This window comes from Melanostigma gelatinosum (assembly GCF_949748355.1).
Source record: "Melanostigma gelatinosum genome assembly, chromosome: 19".
NCBI lineage: Eukaryota > Metazoa > Chordata > Actinopteri > Perciformes > Zoarcidae > Melanostigma > Melanostigma gelatinosum.
Genome location: NC_136652.1, coordinates 10468263 through 10484664, shown reverse-complemented (window position 1 = coordinate 10484664; position 16402 = coordinate 10468263). Strand labels below are relative to the sequence as shown.

Below are 16402 nucleotides of genomic sequence, written 5' to 3'. Positions count from 1 at the left end.
AAGATATATGAAATAAAATGTAAATCAACAATATATATAACAATATATAAGGTTTTAAAGATGAATGAATGCTTAAAAAAGGGGGAGAAAATGAGAGGCCCGTCGAAGAAGTTTCCTCTGGCTTTGGGAAACACATCTATGATTATGATCAGTCTGTATGATAAGGTCTGTTGCATTTTATTTATACTCCAACTTTTCCATCTCAGCCAATACATCTCAAATTTCTGGCATTTCTTTTCATTTGCAAATAAAAAATGCAAATCAAACTGAATGGAAATGAGCTTACTGACAAACAAGTTGTCACATTGCAGCAGTTAGAAGATTCAGCGGGGTACATCCTCGTAGCATTCATACGCATTTGAAAACAAACAACGCATGCTGTTTAATAATTTGATACCAGACTATTGGGGGGGGGGGGGGGGGGAGGAAACTGGGGTGACCAACTTGTTAAAATTTTAAAAACAAAACAAGATGGAGAAGATTAAAAACGTGGCTTGTGGGGATGCTGTATTGAACACACCTTACAGCCCAAACAGCTGATTACATCATCTGACTCCCATCACTAAACACACTGCAATTTGACTCATCACTAAGACCCAGTGCAAGCCATTACAGACCTATGTCTGTTTTTTTTCACATTTATTGAACGATATCCCCGAAGCCAAATATTTCGTCTAAAATCATCGACCGGTTTCATCTCTTACTGACATGTGGCTGAACAGCTGCAAAGTCATTGTGAGGACATCCTCCGAAATAAGATGAATAAATGAGATCCACCCTTGCTGTATCACCCCACCGTGTCCCTGCTCTGCTGACTCACTGTGGTGGGCACGACGCAGCCTGAAGCACTAAGCTGACGTGTGGAGGCTTGAAGAGATACTGGTGCGACGACAGGAGGAGATAAAGACGAGGAGAGGAGGAGGAGAGCTCCGTTTGCATGACAGTTAAAATAATCTCACTTCCATTTAAGTACATTAAAATGTTGACTGACAGTATTATGACAAAGATAATCAACTGGGTAAAGCTTTCTCTGCACTGCGTTCTTATTCAGACAGTTTATAGTGTGTGTACATGAGGATTCTGGAGGTTCTTACTCTCACTCACCAGCTCTTTATTAGCCTCGACTTTTTTTATTCGCTTGAGGAAATTTGGAAAACTGTCAAAGGACCAATCTTTTTTCGGTGTTTTTCTGCAGAGCCAGTTCCGTTTGAGGCTACATTGAAATTCAGTTTTGTTAGAAAGGAGTTGGCCAGTTTGGATAAATGAATGGCATTAATCACTGCAAACTTTGCTGTGAGCTGCTCTGAAGTAACCTTTGACAAGCCTCAAAATATGATTTTGCACCTCAAATAAATGTTGCATGTTTTCATTTCATTGCTCATTTCAGTTTAGCATAAACAGGAAGTTGTTGCTTTACTTGCATAATGGCCTTTTCTAAATGTATGAAGTTAAAATAATACATTTTCCGCACTGTCGCATCACTGAACTGAGAGAATAATAGAATTACTCTTAACCAGAGAAGCAGGCATGCGACAGCTCGGATTGGAACATTGTTCAAATGGACCGTGAAGATAACACTTTGTTATCGTGTGTGATTATCTAATAGTGTCGAGAAAATTGTGTTGAGTAGTGTATAGTGCCAGTGCCAGTTGTGTCGAGAATAGTGTCGAGAAAAATATTAATGTGAACATTGTCAGGTGTGAATCCAGGACAATTGAATGTAGACTGGAGGACAAGGATTGAAAAAATAGTTTTTAAATTAAGCCTGCCATACAGAGAGTGATCCCCCCCCCCCCCATCTCAGGTAACGCAAGCAATCTCACCACGACTTGAGCAGAAGGTCAGCATCGCAATCCAACCGAGGGGAACGAAATGAAATGAAAGCCATCAAACACACTATAACCTTCCGTCGCTGAGTGAGAGAGGGTTGGCGTCGGTCTCTGCCAATGCGTTCATCAACCAACAGAGCTTGTGGAGAGAGGATTGTGGCAGCTTGTGTGTGTGTGTGTGTGTGTTAGGAAGTAAAACAAATAGAACAGCATGTATAAAAACTTAACCTGCACTGTTTCACATGAACTCAAATACACAGGAGCTCAGAGAGAATAACTAACATGCCTCTTCAGGCTGATGTTGGCCTTTATTTTCAACGTTATTGACAGCCAGTTCTGGTTTTCCAATTTAGGCATCATTCACATTCTTCTCTTCTGTGTTAAATCATACATATCATTTATTTAAATATCTCATACAGGCCAACAGAAAAAACTATTTTCAAAGATGGTGGACTTTTTGCAAAGCAGACTCCCAACTTGTGTGATGGACAAAGGTGATCAGAAAAGAAGTAAAGAGGCGATGTCACTCACAAGTTGCAGTACTTGCTTGTACAAACATACTTTGTTGCATACAACGACGCAGGAGTATTCGGCTTTGATGCTCTGCTACGGACGTGAGGGCTCCCAACATTAAGACAAATACTTTATGACTGGTTCACCACAAACCATGCAGCTTCTCTTATAAACCTCCTTCATCATTCGTTTTCATCAGAGAGGTCACAGGGACCTCGGCTGCTTGATTGTATCAGGTCAGGTTAGGCCAGTCAAGCTTCACAACCCGATGCCACCTCCTCTACACGCACTTCAACTGCCACGACAGGAATATTACAATGTAATGTGACTGCAGCAGGCGGCAACCTCCTGATCTGAAAAGTTAATTGAAACGTTTTGGTCGCATTTGGTAAAAAAATATTTTATCCCACGTTTTTATTTAGCTCCACCCACTCGTGTCACTTTTGGTTCCAAAAACAAGATGGTGACGGCCAAAAAAGCCTAAGTCGAGGTTTCAAAACTGTAGTCCACAAATCAATAGTAGTCACATTGACCATGTACGATTCCCATTGGAGGGACTATTTGCCATGCCCGTTGCTATTTAAGTGGATATTCTGTTTTTCCTCAGCAGGGAGCAGTAAGAACAGAATAATACCATTACCATTTGATGTAACAAGTTCATTCACACATACAGTATATCCCCTTTAACCCTCCCCGTCTTTATCTAGCTCGGTCACATTTGAGATGAGGCTAGAGATCTGTTTTAACCCCAATACCTCCACGTGCACTGAGCTGCTGAGTTTCTTTTGGCTCTGTTCCCAGTGGAGCTGAGGCAAAGTCTGGCCTACTTCTCACTTCACTGAGGTATTATTCTCTGCCAACACCGAGACACAATTGTACAATAAGAGACAAATGCAGTAGAGAGAGATGGGGGGGGGGGGATATTATGTTTCCTACACAAACTGTTCACTGCCATCGGAATATATATGACGTATCTGTAAAAATGCTCAATGTCAACATATCCCGTATCATCCATCAGTTAAGTGTGTTTCTTTTCTGTGCGTCCCTCCAAGGTCTCTAATGGACCTGGGCTACATGGGCGTGCCTAACAAAAGTTCACATTCATTAGTCATAACCTGCTTCTTGGCGCCGCAAACCTCTGCTATACCTCATCTCCTGCTGTTCCCCGAGCTCTCTCAGACACTTGAGTAAAGCCCCAATATATCTCACACACTTCACCCAACACAAAACACTGGCCTGGATCCATTCAGCGTTAGCTTCATGTTGGGTCCGTCTGCAGCAGCACACAGCCTCGTGCTGCAAGTAGCATTCTGGTAACTTGTGCGGCTGCCAATGTAGCCTACTAACCGTGGGCCACTGACTTGTGAGTATTCTGCATTAGCATTAGTTCACTTGTTCGTAAAAAAAACAGGGGGCATATTTAAGATACTATGACTCTGTTCTGGGGGTTTTGCATACAGTACAACTACTGGAGGCCAAGCAATCTGCTGACACAACTGGCACTATACACTACTCAACACAAACTTTATGTTGCAGAGAAATCCAGCAGATTTCCCTCGAAATAAGAAGTTGAAGTGTAAAAATAGGCAGGAAGAGGTTTTTATCACTATTTGTTTCGAATATTTCTAACAATGCCTCAGAATGAATGTGGGGATGATCAATTGATGTTCAGCGACTGCATGTAAAGCTTTCATCATTTATTTGAAACATATTTAATATTTCGGCGCCTCTGTCAGGACCACCCCGTCCCAGCTGGAGGACGATGAGAGAGAATAGCTTTGTGCTGCCTCTTTATTTTGGTGCTGTCTGCTTGGTGGGCTGCTTCGAATGAACAGAGCAGGTGTCACCACATTGGGCTGAAGCAGCTCTACAGTGCATTAGCACAATAATGGCTGCAGGTGTATTTATTTACTGCTGAGCTCGAACTACCATCAAAATATTAACACCTCTCTGAATATATTCGCCTCCACTTTGTAGAATTCTGCTGCTTCTCTTTCTCACGCTCCCCGTTTGGTAGTTGTGTCCGAGTGTGGGGAGGATGTGTGCGCTGTGTGTGAATGTGTGTTCAAGCTGAAATGTTCTTTGTGCAGTTGTAGTCCTTTGATGTGCAGTCCTTTTGTAATTTCTGCCACGATTTGACAAGCAGGAGGAGGTTGCACTACGTCTGATTACAACCCAGGAAACGCCAGCGTGATTGTTTCCCGAACAAAACAAATGGTAATCCCTATTACACCATGAATATCGGTGAGATTAATTAGGGATAAACAATTTGCTCTCGGGCCAAGACCACTGTGTAGAAAGCAGGAAAAAAATCATGCTGCTACAAAACAACGAAACTGCTCACTTATTCAGTTATTTTTGCACATGCGCATTATTTGCTGTGAGTCACCATCTGCATCATGAATATATCTCACATACAAGAAAACACAATCACACAGGGGGACTGTTTGAAACTGTAAATATAGCACCAATATAAAACTTAACATGACATTTTTCTGTGAAATAGTAAAAAGGGTTGGAGTTCAAATATATATGGTATCATAGTATGCAAAATGCTACTGTCACATCGTGAAAACATTGTGCCAAAGGTGTATGACATAGTAGTATTTTCGGGAGCAGTTGAATAAGTACCGAGATCTTTCCTACGCAGTACCCACTGGTGAAAAAATACATTAAAAGTCCTGCATTCAACATCCTGTTCAAGCTAAATTGTAGAAGTATTATTTACAAAATATATGTCGTGTATTGTAATCAAAAGTACTCCCTATGCAGAAACATTACCTGTGCAGATTGCTTATACTAATGCAACAATGTTTAGTTGCTTATTGATGTAGTTTGATGAACTTAAAAAAAAGGTATTTTGGACATTTCACCAATATTTGTTTTTCTGATGAAATATTCAACATTAGATGATATTCAGTAATTTGATGAGCTCAGCATTAAGGTCGTTGCCATCCATCTTGGCTTTGGACAAGACATTTTTAGGCGAGCAAAAGGGTTACAATGAACTTTCACAAACAGGAAACACTGTGAAAGGGTTAAAAAGTTGCCAGACAAAAACACAGACAACTCCTTAAACGGACAGCGCTGTGGTATCGACCTGTCAATCAAAACATAACCACGTCCTAAAGCACACCCCTGCTTTATCGGTTATATCACTCTAAATAAGACCATCATTTACTTAAATTAACATCATGCTGTGTTGAGGAAGACTTGAAACTAGTTGACCTTAACACAAAAAAACCTCTAGAGCCAGTGTTTGGTTTGTCCGTTCTGGGCTACTGTAGAAAACTGCCGATGCAACATGGCGGATTCCGTTAAGAGGACCAAGGGCTCACAGAAACATGATTCTTAGTTTAAGGATCAATGAAAATAATATCTTCCATTTCTGCTCATAGATCCCCTAAATCCTACACACTGGCCCTTTAAGTTAATGTACTCGGGTACGGTCCACCTTCATCCATCCCAGAAATATTTATCAACTTGTAGTGCATATTATCAGTGTCAATCTACAAACAGCCAAGATAATTTACCAGTCTGCTGTCAGACACACTACTGTGTGTGTGTGTGTGTGCGCGCGTGCGTGTGTGTGTGTGTTACACGCTTGCAAATTGGGAAACGCAGATTGGTTGCAGTCACTTTAGATTCATATGAACATCTGAAGTGTTGACAGAGAAGCATGGCCAGGTGGGTTCCTCTGACACCTGCTGTCTGACACAACCAGAGCATGACACATACATTGATGCCTCAATAGACCTCAAGAGACCAAGTGGCTGTTTGCTGTCAGATAGGGGTAAACAAGTGAAAGAGCTTACAAGGAACTCTGAAAACCGCTTCAGATCAGACTCAAGTGCATCTGCTTGTAAAGTTGCTCATGTTCCCTTTTGGCCTCTGGTGCTTTGATATTTGGACATAAACCGACAACAGCAGCTCTCAGCAGCTTGCATTTATCACTAAAACCACTGGTATTCTAATGCTTAGCCTCTGTCTTATTCTCTAATCCATTTCTTTAATCACTGGCAAGCAACGAAGGACCAAGTCCCATCGGTTTAAATCTGACTTTACCAAGGATTAAACAACATGCTGTGTCTTGGATTTGTTAAAACATCAAACATTGTGCCAGTTACTCATTCAGAATCAGAATTACCACATTGAATGAGTGCAGCTGTAAGGGTACACTGAGGAGGATTAGTTTGGATTAGAACCGAGTGATACGGGAACTCAGTGGGGACTCAGGATGTCATTATTTCTGCAGGCCCGGGGAATACTCCCCCAAAGAAGGACTGCTGACACTTTTTCACTGCCATCAACAAATTCTGCAGTAAACACTGGCCAGACCCTCTCTGTGTCCTTAACTCATGCATTACTTTTAATGAACTACCAAGAATTCAATCTCTGGGGATTAATTATACAAAAATGTGGTGGATTCTAATTGTCTCTGTTAAGAGAGATTCAAACTCTCTGTAAACAGAATGTTAAGGTGCTCATGAGCTCAAGAACAACCGTGTTTAAGTCCAAGTTCTCACAATGTTGCTTGCACACTGCTGCCAGGTTTGAGTTTATAACAGTCAGCATAACAGACGCAAGTCTCAGCATATGAATGCACCAGAGGACAAGCAGAAATGAATGTAAACAGCATTATTGAAGAAGCTTTGATTCATTGAACAATTCATATAGAATGCTTTATGACTGGTCACTAGAAACAAACCTCCAAATGAATCTTGATGCTCATGCTCCAAAATGTATGTGAACGTGTAAACAGGGAACTGTTGGTCCACACTTTCTACTGTCCGCATGCCGAAGTGCCCTCGAGCAAGACCGTGAACACCCAAGTTACTCCTCGGGCACTTTACAGCAGCCCATTGCTCCTTAACTGCCTCGGATGGGTTAAATGCAGAGGTGCAATTGCATGTATGTACCCGTATGTATATAGAAGATGTTTCCAATAAAGTTGACCTTTTTTAAAGGTTATGTTCACACGATGTTAAAATTATGATTTTTTTTTGCATTTAAATGCAAACAGTAAACCTATTTGGATGACTTGTTGTAACAAGTTCACTTAAAACCATCAGTTCCTAAAGCAGTCACCATTGCCCAACAATGTATGTTCATATTTCAGGAAGACATCACCAAATTTAGAGCAAAGATCTGCGTGAAAAACAGCAAGATAAAAGAGCGTGTGATCATCCTCCCCCAATTAGCGTCTCCCCATCACCTTGATTTGATTAGCCTGCTGCTCTACCTGCTCTGTTGTGATGAGCTCTCCTCAGATATCTGCAGGCGGCTGCACTGTGATTAGATTCACTTAGTCATTCACTAAGTGACAAGCAGCATCCACACCACACACACACACACACACACACATATCACATATCTTATAATATGTGTAAAAGTACAAAAAAACAACTGTCAGGGCCCGTTCACAGCAGCCTTGTTAAGTCTGCTTGAACCAAAACCCTGGAGTCTTTACCCGTGTTTAGTTTGTTTAGGTTGGTGTGAACGCCGGACTCCAACTTTGGTGCGGACCAAACCAAAAGGGTTTGCTGCAAAGTGAACTATGCAGTGGTTCATTTCTTGTATGAACACCATTCCAACCAATCACAGGAAGCCTACCATTTATGTGTCACTTCATTGGTCAAAACGACATTTGCTTTTCCCGTTTTAGTGACTTTGAACTTGTGGCCCGTTTGCTACCGCTGAATTTGATGAATTAACTTTTTTATCAGAACACAAATGAGACGATGAGCTAGCGCACCTCGTGGTACCTCCGCCTCCCTCCCTGCTGCTGTGAGACCAGTTAGGAGAGCGATCGGCAGCTCAGTCGTCTCCTACTGTCAGGGAGTGACCACTTAGACCCAGCCCGCCGCTGTTTGACTCATTTTCTGAAGCATGAAAGCATTGTGAAATTGGCAAACTGGGTAGCTGACCAGCCAGCCACTAAATGACAACTCTGCTTCATCCACACACTCTTATCACAGCGTAGATATAAGTACACCACACGGCAACAGCTGAGTCGTACAAGGAGTCAACTGTATGACCAATAATAAAACATTTCCACCTTTATTTAAGGTAATGCGCACACACTGTGCTTTATAGTTGCCACATTATAAGAGTGTGGGAGATTTCACTTCCAAGTGTCATTGAATTCATTCATGTATTTCTTTTTTATGCAGCTCCACATCATTTTTACTGAAAATCAACTGCACACCAGACATTTTTTTTGAAAGAAAAATCTCCAGCAGGCAATGAAGCAAGCTCCAAGAATGAAAATCTGTTCATCCATTTCCTGCTAAAAATAAAGATATTCCTCCGTGATCAAATTAGCAATCTTGAACCGCAGTATCTGCTTGGATACTGATGCCATCAGAGTTCAGCAGAAAGCTGTGTAGGGAGTTCAGCGAGCTATGATTCATGTTCTTGCTTGCCAATGAATATCTTTGCCACGTGAAATTGCCTAATAAATATGCGCCGGATCGCAGTGATGAGACATGACTGGAATTTTATGGTTCGTAAAGGGGATGAGAAGCTCAAAGGCATACAATAAGTCATCACCTTGTGCAGCCTGCGTTTCATGTTAACACTGAACAATACAAGTATTAAATAAAGTCTAAATTGTAACATTAAATCACACTGAATTGTTTCCAATGCTGCACAGAGCACTTACGAAATATCCTTTATACAATTTATGTTTTCTCATGTAGTTTGTCCTTTATATTGGGATTCTTATTCGCAGGTATGTTTCACATCAGAAGTTACTTTTGCTCTGAAAGGGATCCCTTCAAAGTCACTCTGTAGACTTCAGAGGACGGGCAGCGGACATGAAAAACAATATGTACCTGAAAATACGCATTCATACATAGAGCTTCCCTTTTGTTCCTTCGGACTACTTTGAAGGGTTCTTGACATTTGTCGGGGCATTTTGCAACATGAAAACGACAAAAACAAATGAGCGCACACACACACTGCACACAGCCGGTGGGAATTGAGGATCCAACAACAAGAAATATAGTACTTAAGCTCGGTTTCTCTTCAAAGATCGGTGAGAAAAGAGTATTTTTCACAGACGTTAGTTTGCTAAAAGCTCTGCTGAGAATGTTCTTTAAGGCACTCAGGTTTGTGCAGCATTGAACCCCCCCGCTGCAAGGGCAGCATCCAACAACAAGTCTCGCCGTGGTCTGAGCTCCCTTTGCGGTCACGTTCCAGCAGCTCAGAGGAATATGGGAACAGGTGTATAAACAGCTTGCTAAGTAAACAGGCCTGCAGTTCAACAGCTACTATTATCATACTGGTGAGACCAGAGGATAATGAAAAAAGATGCAATAGGGCTGTACACACACACACACACACACACACAATTTCTGAGCAGATGCTGGCTGACAGGTTTGAACACATGCTGGTGAAAAGGTTAGATTGGATGCTGACAATTAAAAATATAAACTGGTGGCGAGAGTGTGATAAACACAAACCTGTACTGTATGCAGCTCGGCTGTGTAGATGTATGACTCACTCCGAGTTCTCCCTTATCTCAGATAAACAAGATAGAATAGAACTCGACAGAATAGAATGACGAAGAATAGAATAAGACAAAATGAAAAAAAATGAATAAGACAGAGGAATAGAAACAGAATAAGATGAAAAAAATTGTAAAACAGAATAGAGTACTATATAATAGAATAGGACAAAATGATACAGAATGATACAGAGAGGAATGGAAACAGTCTATAGTCCATTATATTTTGTGTAATTCTGAGACAAAACAGACAGACATATTCATTAAAAATAATAAATGGAAGGAAGAAGAGGAGGAGGAAGAAAGGGTAAAGTTGTACATCATCTTTCCAGCAGATTGGCGGTCGGATTGCCAGAGGCATCACTTCTCATCCTAATTACTCTTCAAGCACCGACTATCAGCTCTCATGTTCCGCCTTAATGTATCCCTCAAAGCACTAAAACTGATCCTGCAGCAGCTTAAAGTTGAGCTTGAAACTTTGCGTCCCAGAGGTTCGTAAACGGGGGCACGATTTGCATTTTTCCTCCCCCCCCCCGTGCTTGTGGCTCATTGATTACTCGTCCAGAAAGACGAATGCAAATGCAGTCCAGGACATACATATTTCATCAGAAAGTAACCTTTCGTGTAATAACAAATGTTGTGAATCAGTCGGTCGGTTTACGACCAATAGTATTACATTATGTGGAGAGGCTGAATGTTTAATTATTTCATGGGAAATGCATTCGTGGAATAAGTAAAACTAAATGTTAATATGGACTCACAATGGTCTGTGTTTAAAGGCTTTATTATAAGTATAAGTGGCTAAGTGGAGAGCAGGGCCGTTCTTCAAATCAGATGATCGGCGGTTCGATCCCCGGCTCCGGCTCCACTAGACGATTTATTGACGCTGAAACCCGACACGAAGCGAAACAGATGCGATGCTTTCAACATCGTAAATCGTGACCCCACAACCGCTTTCTCCTGAGGGGACTGAACTGTAACACACGCGAGTGATATCGCATCACATCTCAGCTGCGGTTATTCTTCTGAAGTAGCCTTTCACTGCATGTAGTAGCCATGTGCTTGCAGATACGCTGAGATCTCTGCCTGTGTAATGTGGTAAAAATGTAATCTACTAGTCAGTAGACTAGATTACCGATTCAGACTTTCATCTCTCTTTACATTTTTTACACAATTCTCTTTTTTCTCTTCCTTGTTCTTCTCCGAGTTTATTGCATTTGCTCTCAACCCATTGTTTCTTTGTACACTCCTCCTTTTGCTCCATAACAACCCTTACTTTTACACAATGAGGTTCGAGGTCAGACACAAAACAGCCTCTCAGCAGGCTGGATGCTTACAAAAACAGGAACAGAATACCAGGTCCATTAGTTCTGTGTGGCATTTCTAAACACTCATTCATCATTGCCAAATTAACTGTGATGTGAAAAGAAGCCACAGATCTGGCGCGGAGGAGCTGGTGTCTTGTAGTTTTTTTTCCTTCTGGTAGGCAATAAGCCAGAAATGTTGCGTGCCTGAGCCCGGCTCAGGTCGAGTCTTGCGAACCGCTGCTATTGTTCATTATCTCTAAATAAACCCTGCTTTCCCAAAAAATGTAATACGTTGCCCTTTGCTGACCAAGAGAACATGTTAGCTTTGTTTTGAAATCTGTTTTTCACTCCATACTATATCTAGAAACCCTTTAAAAGTTTCACCTCAGTTTAATCCAGAACAACAACAACAACAAAATCAGTTTGTATTCATTGTTCTCGTTTAAGTTGTGTGTTTATCTGCAGCACCATGACACAACTGACTCAACTCAGAGTGAGAATAGATTTGTATCATCCCATTTAATATTGATATTAGTTCGCTCTTCAAAAAGGAAAACCTTGCACTCAAATGTATCATTATAGCTACCAAAGTTTGATTCACATTTGGTTCAAAAATAAAGTGAGAGTGACCGTGAACAGGTCGGTGAGGCCAAAAATATTCCAGACTCAAACTCTCAGCAGGACCACGGAATCCCAAACTATACAGATTCATCAATAAGAACAAAAAACTCTTTAAAACAAAAACAGCGTTCGTATATTTTGCTCTTACCTTTCTGTAGACGATCATGTTGGGGGAGTCGTCGTCCGGGTCCACGATGCTCATGGACCTCATGGACAGTAGAGGTCGGGTCGGGGTCTTGTGGACACTCTTCTGCGGCTCCTCAGACCCTTCATCAGTCTCGCTCGCCTCCACAGGGCTCTGTTGCTCCTCCTCCTCCTGCTCCTCTTCCTCCTCCGGCTGCTGCTGCTGCTGCTGCTGCTGTGCCTCAGCCATCACTAAAGTCTCGCTTTCAGTCTTCTGTGTCGAGTTATCCTCTCTTCTTTATCAGCGTGAGTCTTTCTCTTCCTCCTTTATGTCTTTGATGCTCTCTCAGTGTCTTGAAGCTGCTGTATGGTGAGAGAGAGAGAGAGGGAGAGAGAGAGAGAGAGAGAGAGAGAGAGAGAGAGAGAGAGAGGAATTACAACTCAACGCTGGTCTGCCATCCCTCATCTTTTTTTTCTCATCTTCTGTCAGCAGGCACAGGATGGATAATATGAGAGGCATCATATATTGTCCTGGTTTTCTGTGTTATCTGTACCCTGATACTCCTCCCGCTTTGCTGTCACATGAGATTGAAGTTACAGGACAATAGATGTCATCATGTTGAACTTTTGTTCAACATGATGACATCGTGAAGACATCATCTTGTCCCTGCGGCTTCTTTCTTGATCCTAACAATCTCTGAGACGTAAGAGGAACATGACGAGCTTATTTTCCATTATAGATAGTGACTCATGAATAACTGTGCATTTTAACTTAACTTTTACAAGTTTTCTAAATTTATACTTAAATGACAAATAATTCAATACATGATAGAGTTAAAAAAGGAGATCTCAGATACATGGATCATGGCTTGTTGAGGCGCTCGCAACGTCGAGAAACAAAACTGTGGATTTACATTTCTGATTAAGGAAGCACAAAAATGTCTATCTCACTTCATTATAACAATACAGAATAACAATCAACAGAAACACCAGTACAACAACATGGCCCCCATCCTGCGCGTGCACACGCGCGCACACACACACAACTGGCCTCCAATAACTCAGGCCTATTGGCTCTTTTCTGACGGACTGTAAGCTGTCAAAATATTGACACCTGAGGACCGATGAGCTGAGACGAAGTGAGAAAAAGAAGAGCAGGAAGAAGAGAGGAGAGTAGAATAGAGTAGTTGGTGAGAGAAATATATCAGGTTTGGCACTGAAAAGATGCCAATCCAAACGGTTTGGTTGATTGCAAACCACACAAGAAAAAACAAGCCTTAGTTTAATGCCGGAAACTTCCTTTGTGCAAACAAATGAGGAACAAAACAAGGATTTCGATTTTCTGGCAATCTGCTGTATCCCAGGAAACAGCATTTGAAGAAGTTGGATACATTTATAATCAGACGTTTATGATTAAATGAGTTGTAAAAGCTTCCTCCCTACCCTCTGGGTGGTACACAGCCTGCTCTCTTGTTTCCAGGCAGGTTGAAGTAAATCACTTTTAGATCAACACACTCCCAATGAACAGCAGCAGTGCAGGAAGGTCAACACAGTCAAACGTAGAGGAGGTAAAGCTCTGCAGGCTTCTCTGGACCTTCATCTGCAAAAGTTTGACAAAAGGAATCCCAGAGCATTTAATGACATCAACTAGACCACAGCTGCGCATTGCCGTGCAGGTGCTCATGGGAAATGCAGTTCACGGTTGTAGTTCTCACGTCCAAATACGCAGGAAATTCCAGACATATGACATGTCACAAAACCTAAGAAGGACACCTGATAATAAAGAAATAAAATACTGCACAAACAATCTGGAAAGTCACCATGAAGTGAGGTATAACCCTCAAATACAACAGTCAATTCTGTGTGTATACTGTATTCCTTACAAAATTTTGACAAAGTATTTTTTCGGTAATTAACCCGGTGGGGAACCGCAGTAGAACAAATATCAAGCCACCGGCAGCTTAGCACAAAGACTAGCAACAGGGGGGAACAGCACAGCAGCATCTGGCCTAGAATTAAAAGCAGAACTTGTTTTGCTGTTAATTAGTGAGCATTAGAGGTGCTGGTGGCAAATTACATTTGGACAGAGCTATGCCAGCTGTTTGTCCTTGTTTCCCGTCTTTATGCTACACCTACTTTAAAGACATGAGCGTGGTAATAATCCTCTCATGTAACTCTTGGAAAGAAAGCAAACAGCTAGCCTGGCTCAGTGCAAAGATCATCAGACTGCCTGAAGCTCACAAATTAACACGTTGTTCATTTAATCTGAAAACAAACATCATAAAATGACAACAATGCACGTCTGACTTTAGAGGAAGTTACAAGTTTGCCAGCTAATTCTAAGAGACAAAGTGAACACTCGTATTTCTCGTATTATTGGAGTTTACATCAGTTGCACATGACATAATCAGTATTGACCTTTTTGAAGGCTGCAAAAATAATGTGCTCTGTCTGTGTGTGTCTGTGTGTGTGTGTGTGTGTGTCCGTGATAGACAGAGAGAGAGAGAGAGAGAGAGAGAGAGAGAGAGAGAGAGAGAGAGAGAGAGAGAGAGAGAGAGTCTTTGCTATTGGCACAGGCATTTAGCTCGGTGTAAACTGGCTCTTTAGATCAATACTCTCATCAGCCAGCTGTTAGAAAACATACATACAGAGTGTGCTTGTTTGAGCCTCAGAGGGCCGTATATGTGAGCACAACAACATGCAGCAAGTGTGCGATTCTGAATCAATAGCTTTCAACATGCGTCTTCGTTATTGGTGCACCATCTGCTTAACGGGTATTCCAACTCAGAATGAAAAGAAATGCCAGATTCGTTTCCCAGTAATGCTCAAGTTCAGTGGCCCATTGCTCCAGCCTGCTCCACATGTAGACCACACGCTGGCGACTCTTGATTTTGCGTAAAAAAATGAAATGTTCAGGTTGAATAGGACCGTCTGATCAGCCTAAATCACTCAGTGACTTAGCGATTCAGAGGGGCCTCTTCAATCAGTTTGAGACGCTGTAGTCGCCCTAACTGCTAAAGAAAGGTGTGGTCCCCTTGACAGGAACACACAAACACATCTAATCCGTCTTTCTAAAAATAGATGAACGTGAGGATACATAAAGATCCCAGATGTTCACTTGGGAAGGTGAATAGGGCAAACAATGAAACAGGTTTTAACAGCCTGTGGTGTGTAAAAAGTATGAAAAAAAGGAAATTAAGTTTTAATTATAATCAACATTTTTCTATGACTCTCTTCACGCCAACTGAGTATTGACTTTAGGGCAAAATCAAAAGATTCTTGACTTGAAACTATGTGCTGTTTCTGCACTTTCAATCAGCGTGTCGAGTATTCTTCTTGAGTGTCTGTAATTGTCGTTAAACACTTGTTGCAAACACACCAGATCAACGACTGCTTGACTGGTTGGTAAGAGTAAAAAAAAAGTATTTTCACATTTGCTGTGTCGTTTTATTCTTTTGAAATGCATGAGTAACTAGCACAAACGTTTTGCCGGATGCCTTCATCATTGTGCAACTCACTGTTTTACTCTTCTGCCTTAAGAAGAAAGACACAGCTAGAGGGAACTCTAAGTGTGGTATTTTTCCTCTGAGAGCTGCAGCCAGTCTGTTGGTATGGACACGGCAGGTAAACGAGAGAGAACACGGCGATGCTTCACTATACTGCACTGATTTTACCAGAAATAATCCAATTTACGCACAATTTTAGGCAATCAAGTGACGACTGAAACAGAGACAAGTGTTTATTCTTATGAATGTCTCATTATTATTCTAAATGAACCAGATTACTCTTCGAGCTTCTTTCTCCTCACCACATGCTGTGATGACAGGAAGCAGAAGCAGATTGAGACTTCTCGCTGTTTCCCTGTGGACCCTCCACAACGCAACACACACCCGGAGTTTTTTCGAACCACCCATCCTCTACGCTGCAGGGGAGACTGGATGAGGATGTCTGGATGTTTTAGGCTGAGGGGTGGTAGTAAAATAAATGAATGAATGAATGAATGAAATTTATTTATATAGCGCTTTTCACAGACATAACATCACAGTGCTTAACAGAGCAGACATTTAAAAGCACAATGTGACCCAAGGGTCAATAAATGACATACACAGAGAAAAATAAAAAATAATAAAATAAAATAAAAGATTATTTAAAAACATTATAAAAAATAAAATAAAAATGTAAAACATATTTTAAGAGCAGGTCTAGGACATGGGTTTTACTCAAACGCCAGCCTAAAAAGGTGGGTTTTGAGCTGGTTCTTAAAAGTATTCACAGTATCTGCGAGGCGTAGAGTTGCAGGCAGAGCATTCCAGAGTGACACCATCAATCCAGCAGGCGGCCATCTTTTATGCACAAGGAGGCAACGTTCTGGTGCAACAAACAAAAAGGAACAAGCAAAAAACAATCCAAAACAGTGATGTGTGACACCAAAGAGAGCTCCATTGATTGACATTTTGTTATTCTAATGTTCACAAAATGAAATCAAGGCTTCTCACAGA

At 41.4% G+C, this 16402-nt stretch overlaps 1 protein-coding gene across 1 annotated transcript in view; it reads right to left on the bottom strand.

Annotated features, from left to right (window-relative positions):
- The window catches only part of LOC306793574 (regulator of G-protein signaling 6-like), a gene marked incomplete at its 5' end in the record, with an annotated part of 55992 nt that extends 43839 nt beyond the window's left edge, over nt 1-12153 (bottom strand). Inside the window, one exon of the mRNA XM_079291230.1 lies at nt 11929-12153. Coding sequence (XP_079147356.1) covers nt 11929-12153 — 225 coding nt within the window. The remainder of the gene's footprint in view (nt 1-11928) is intronic.
- Between the last annotated feature and the right edge of the window lie 4249 nt (nt 12154-16402).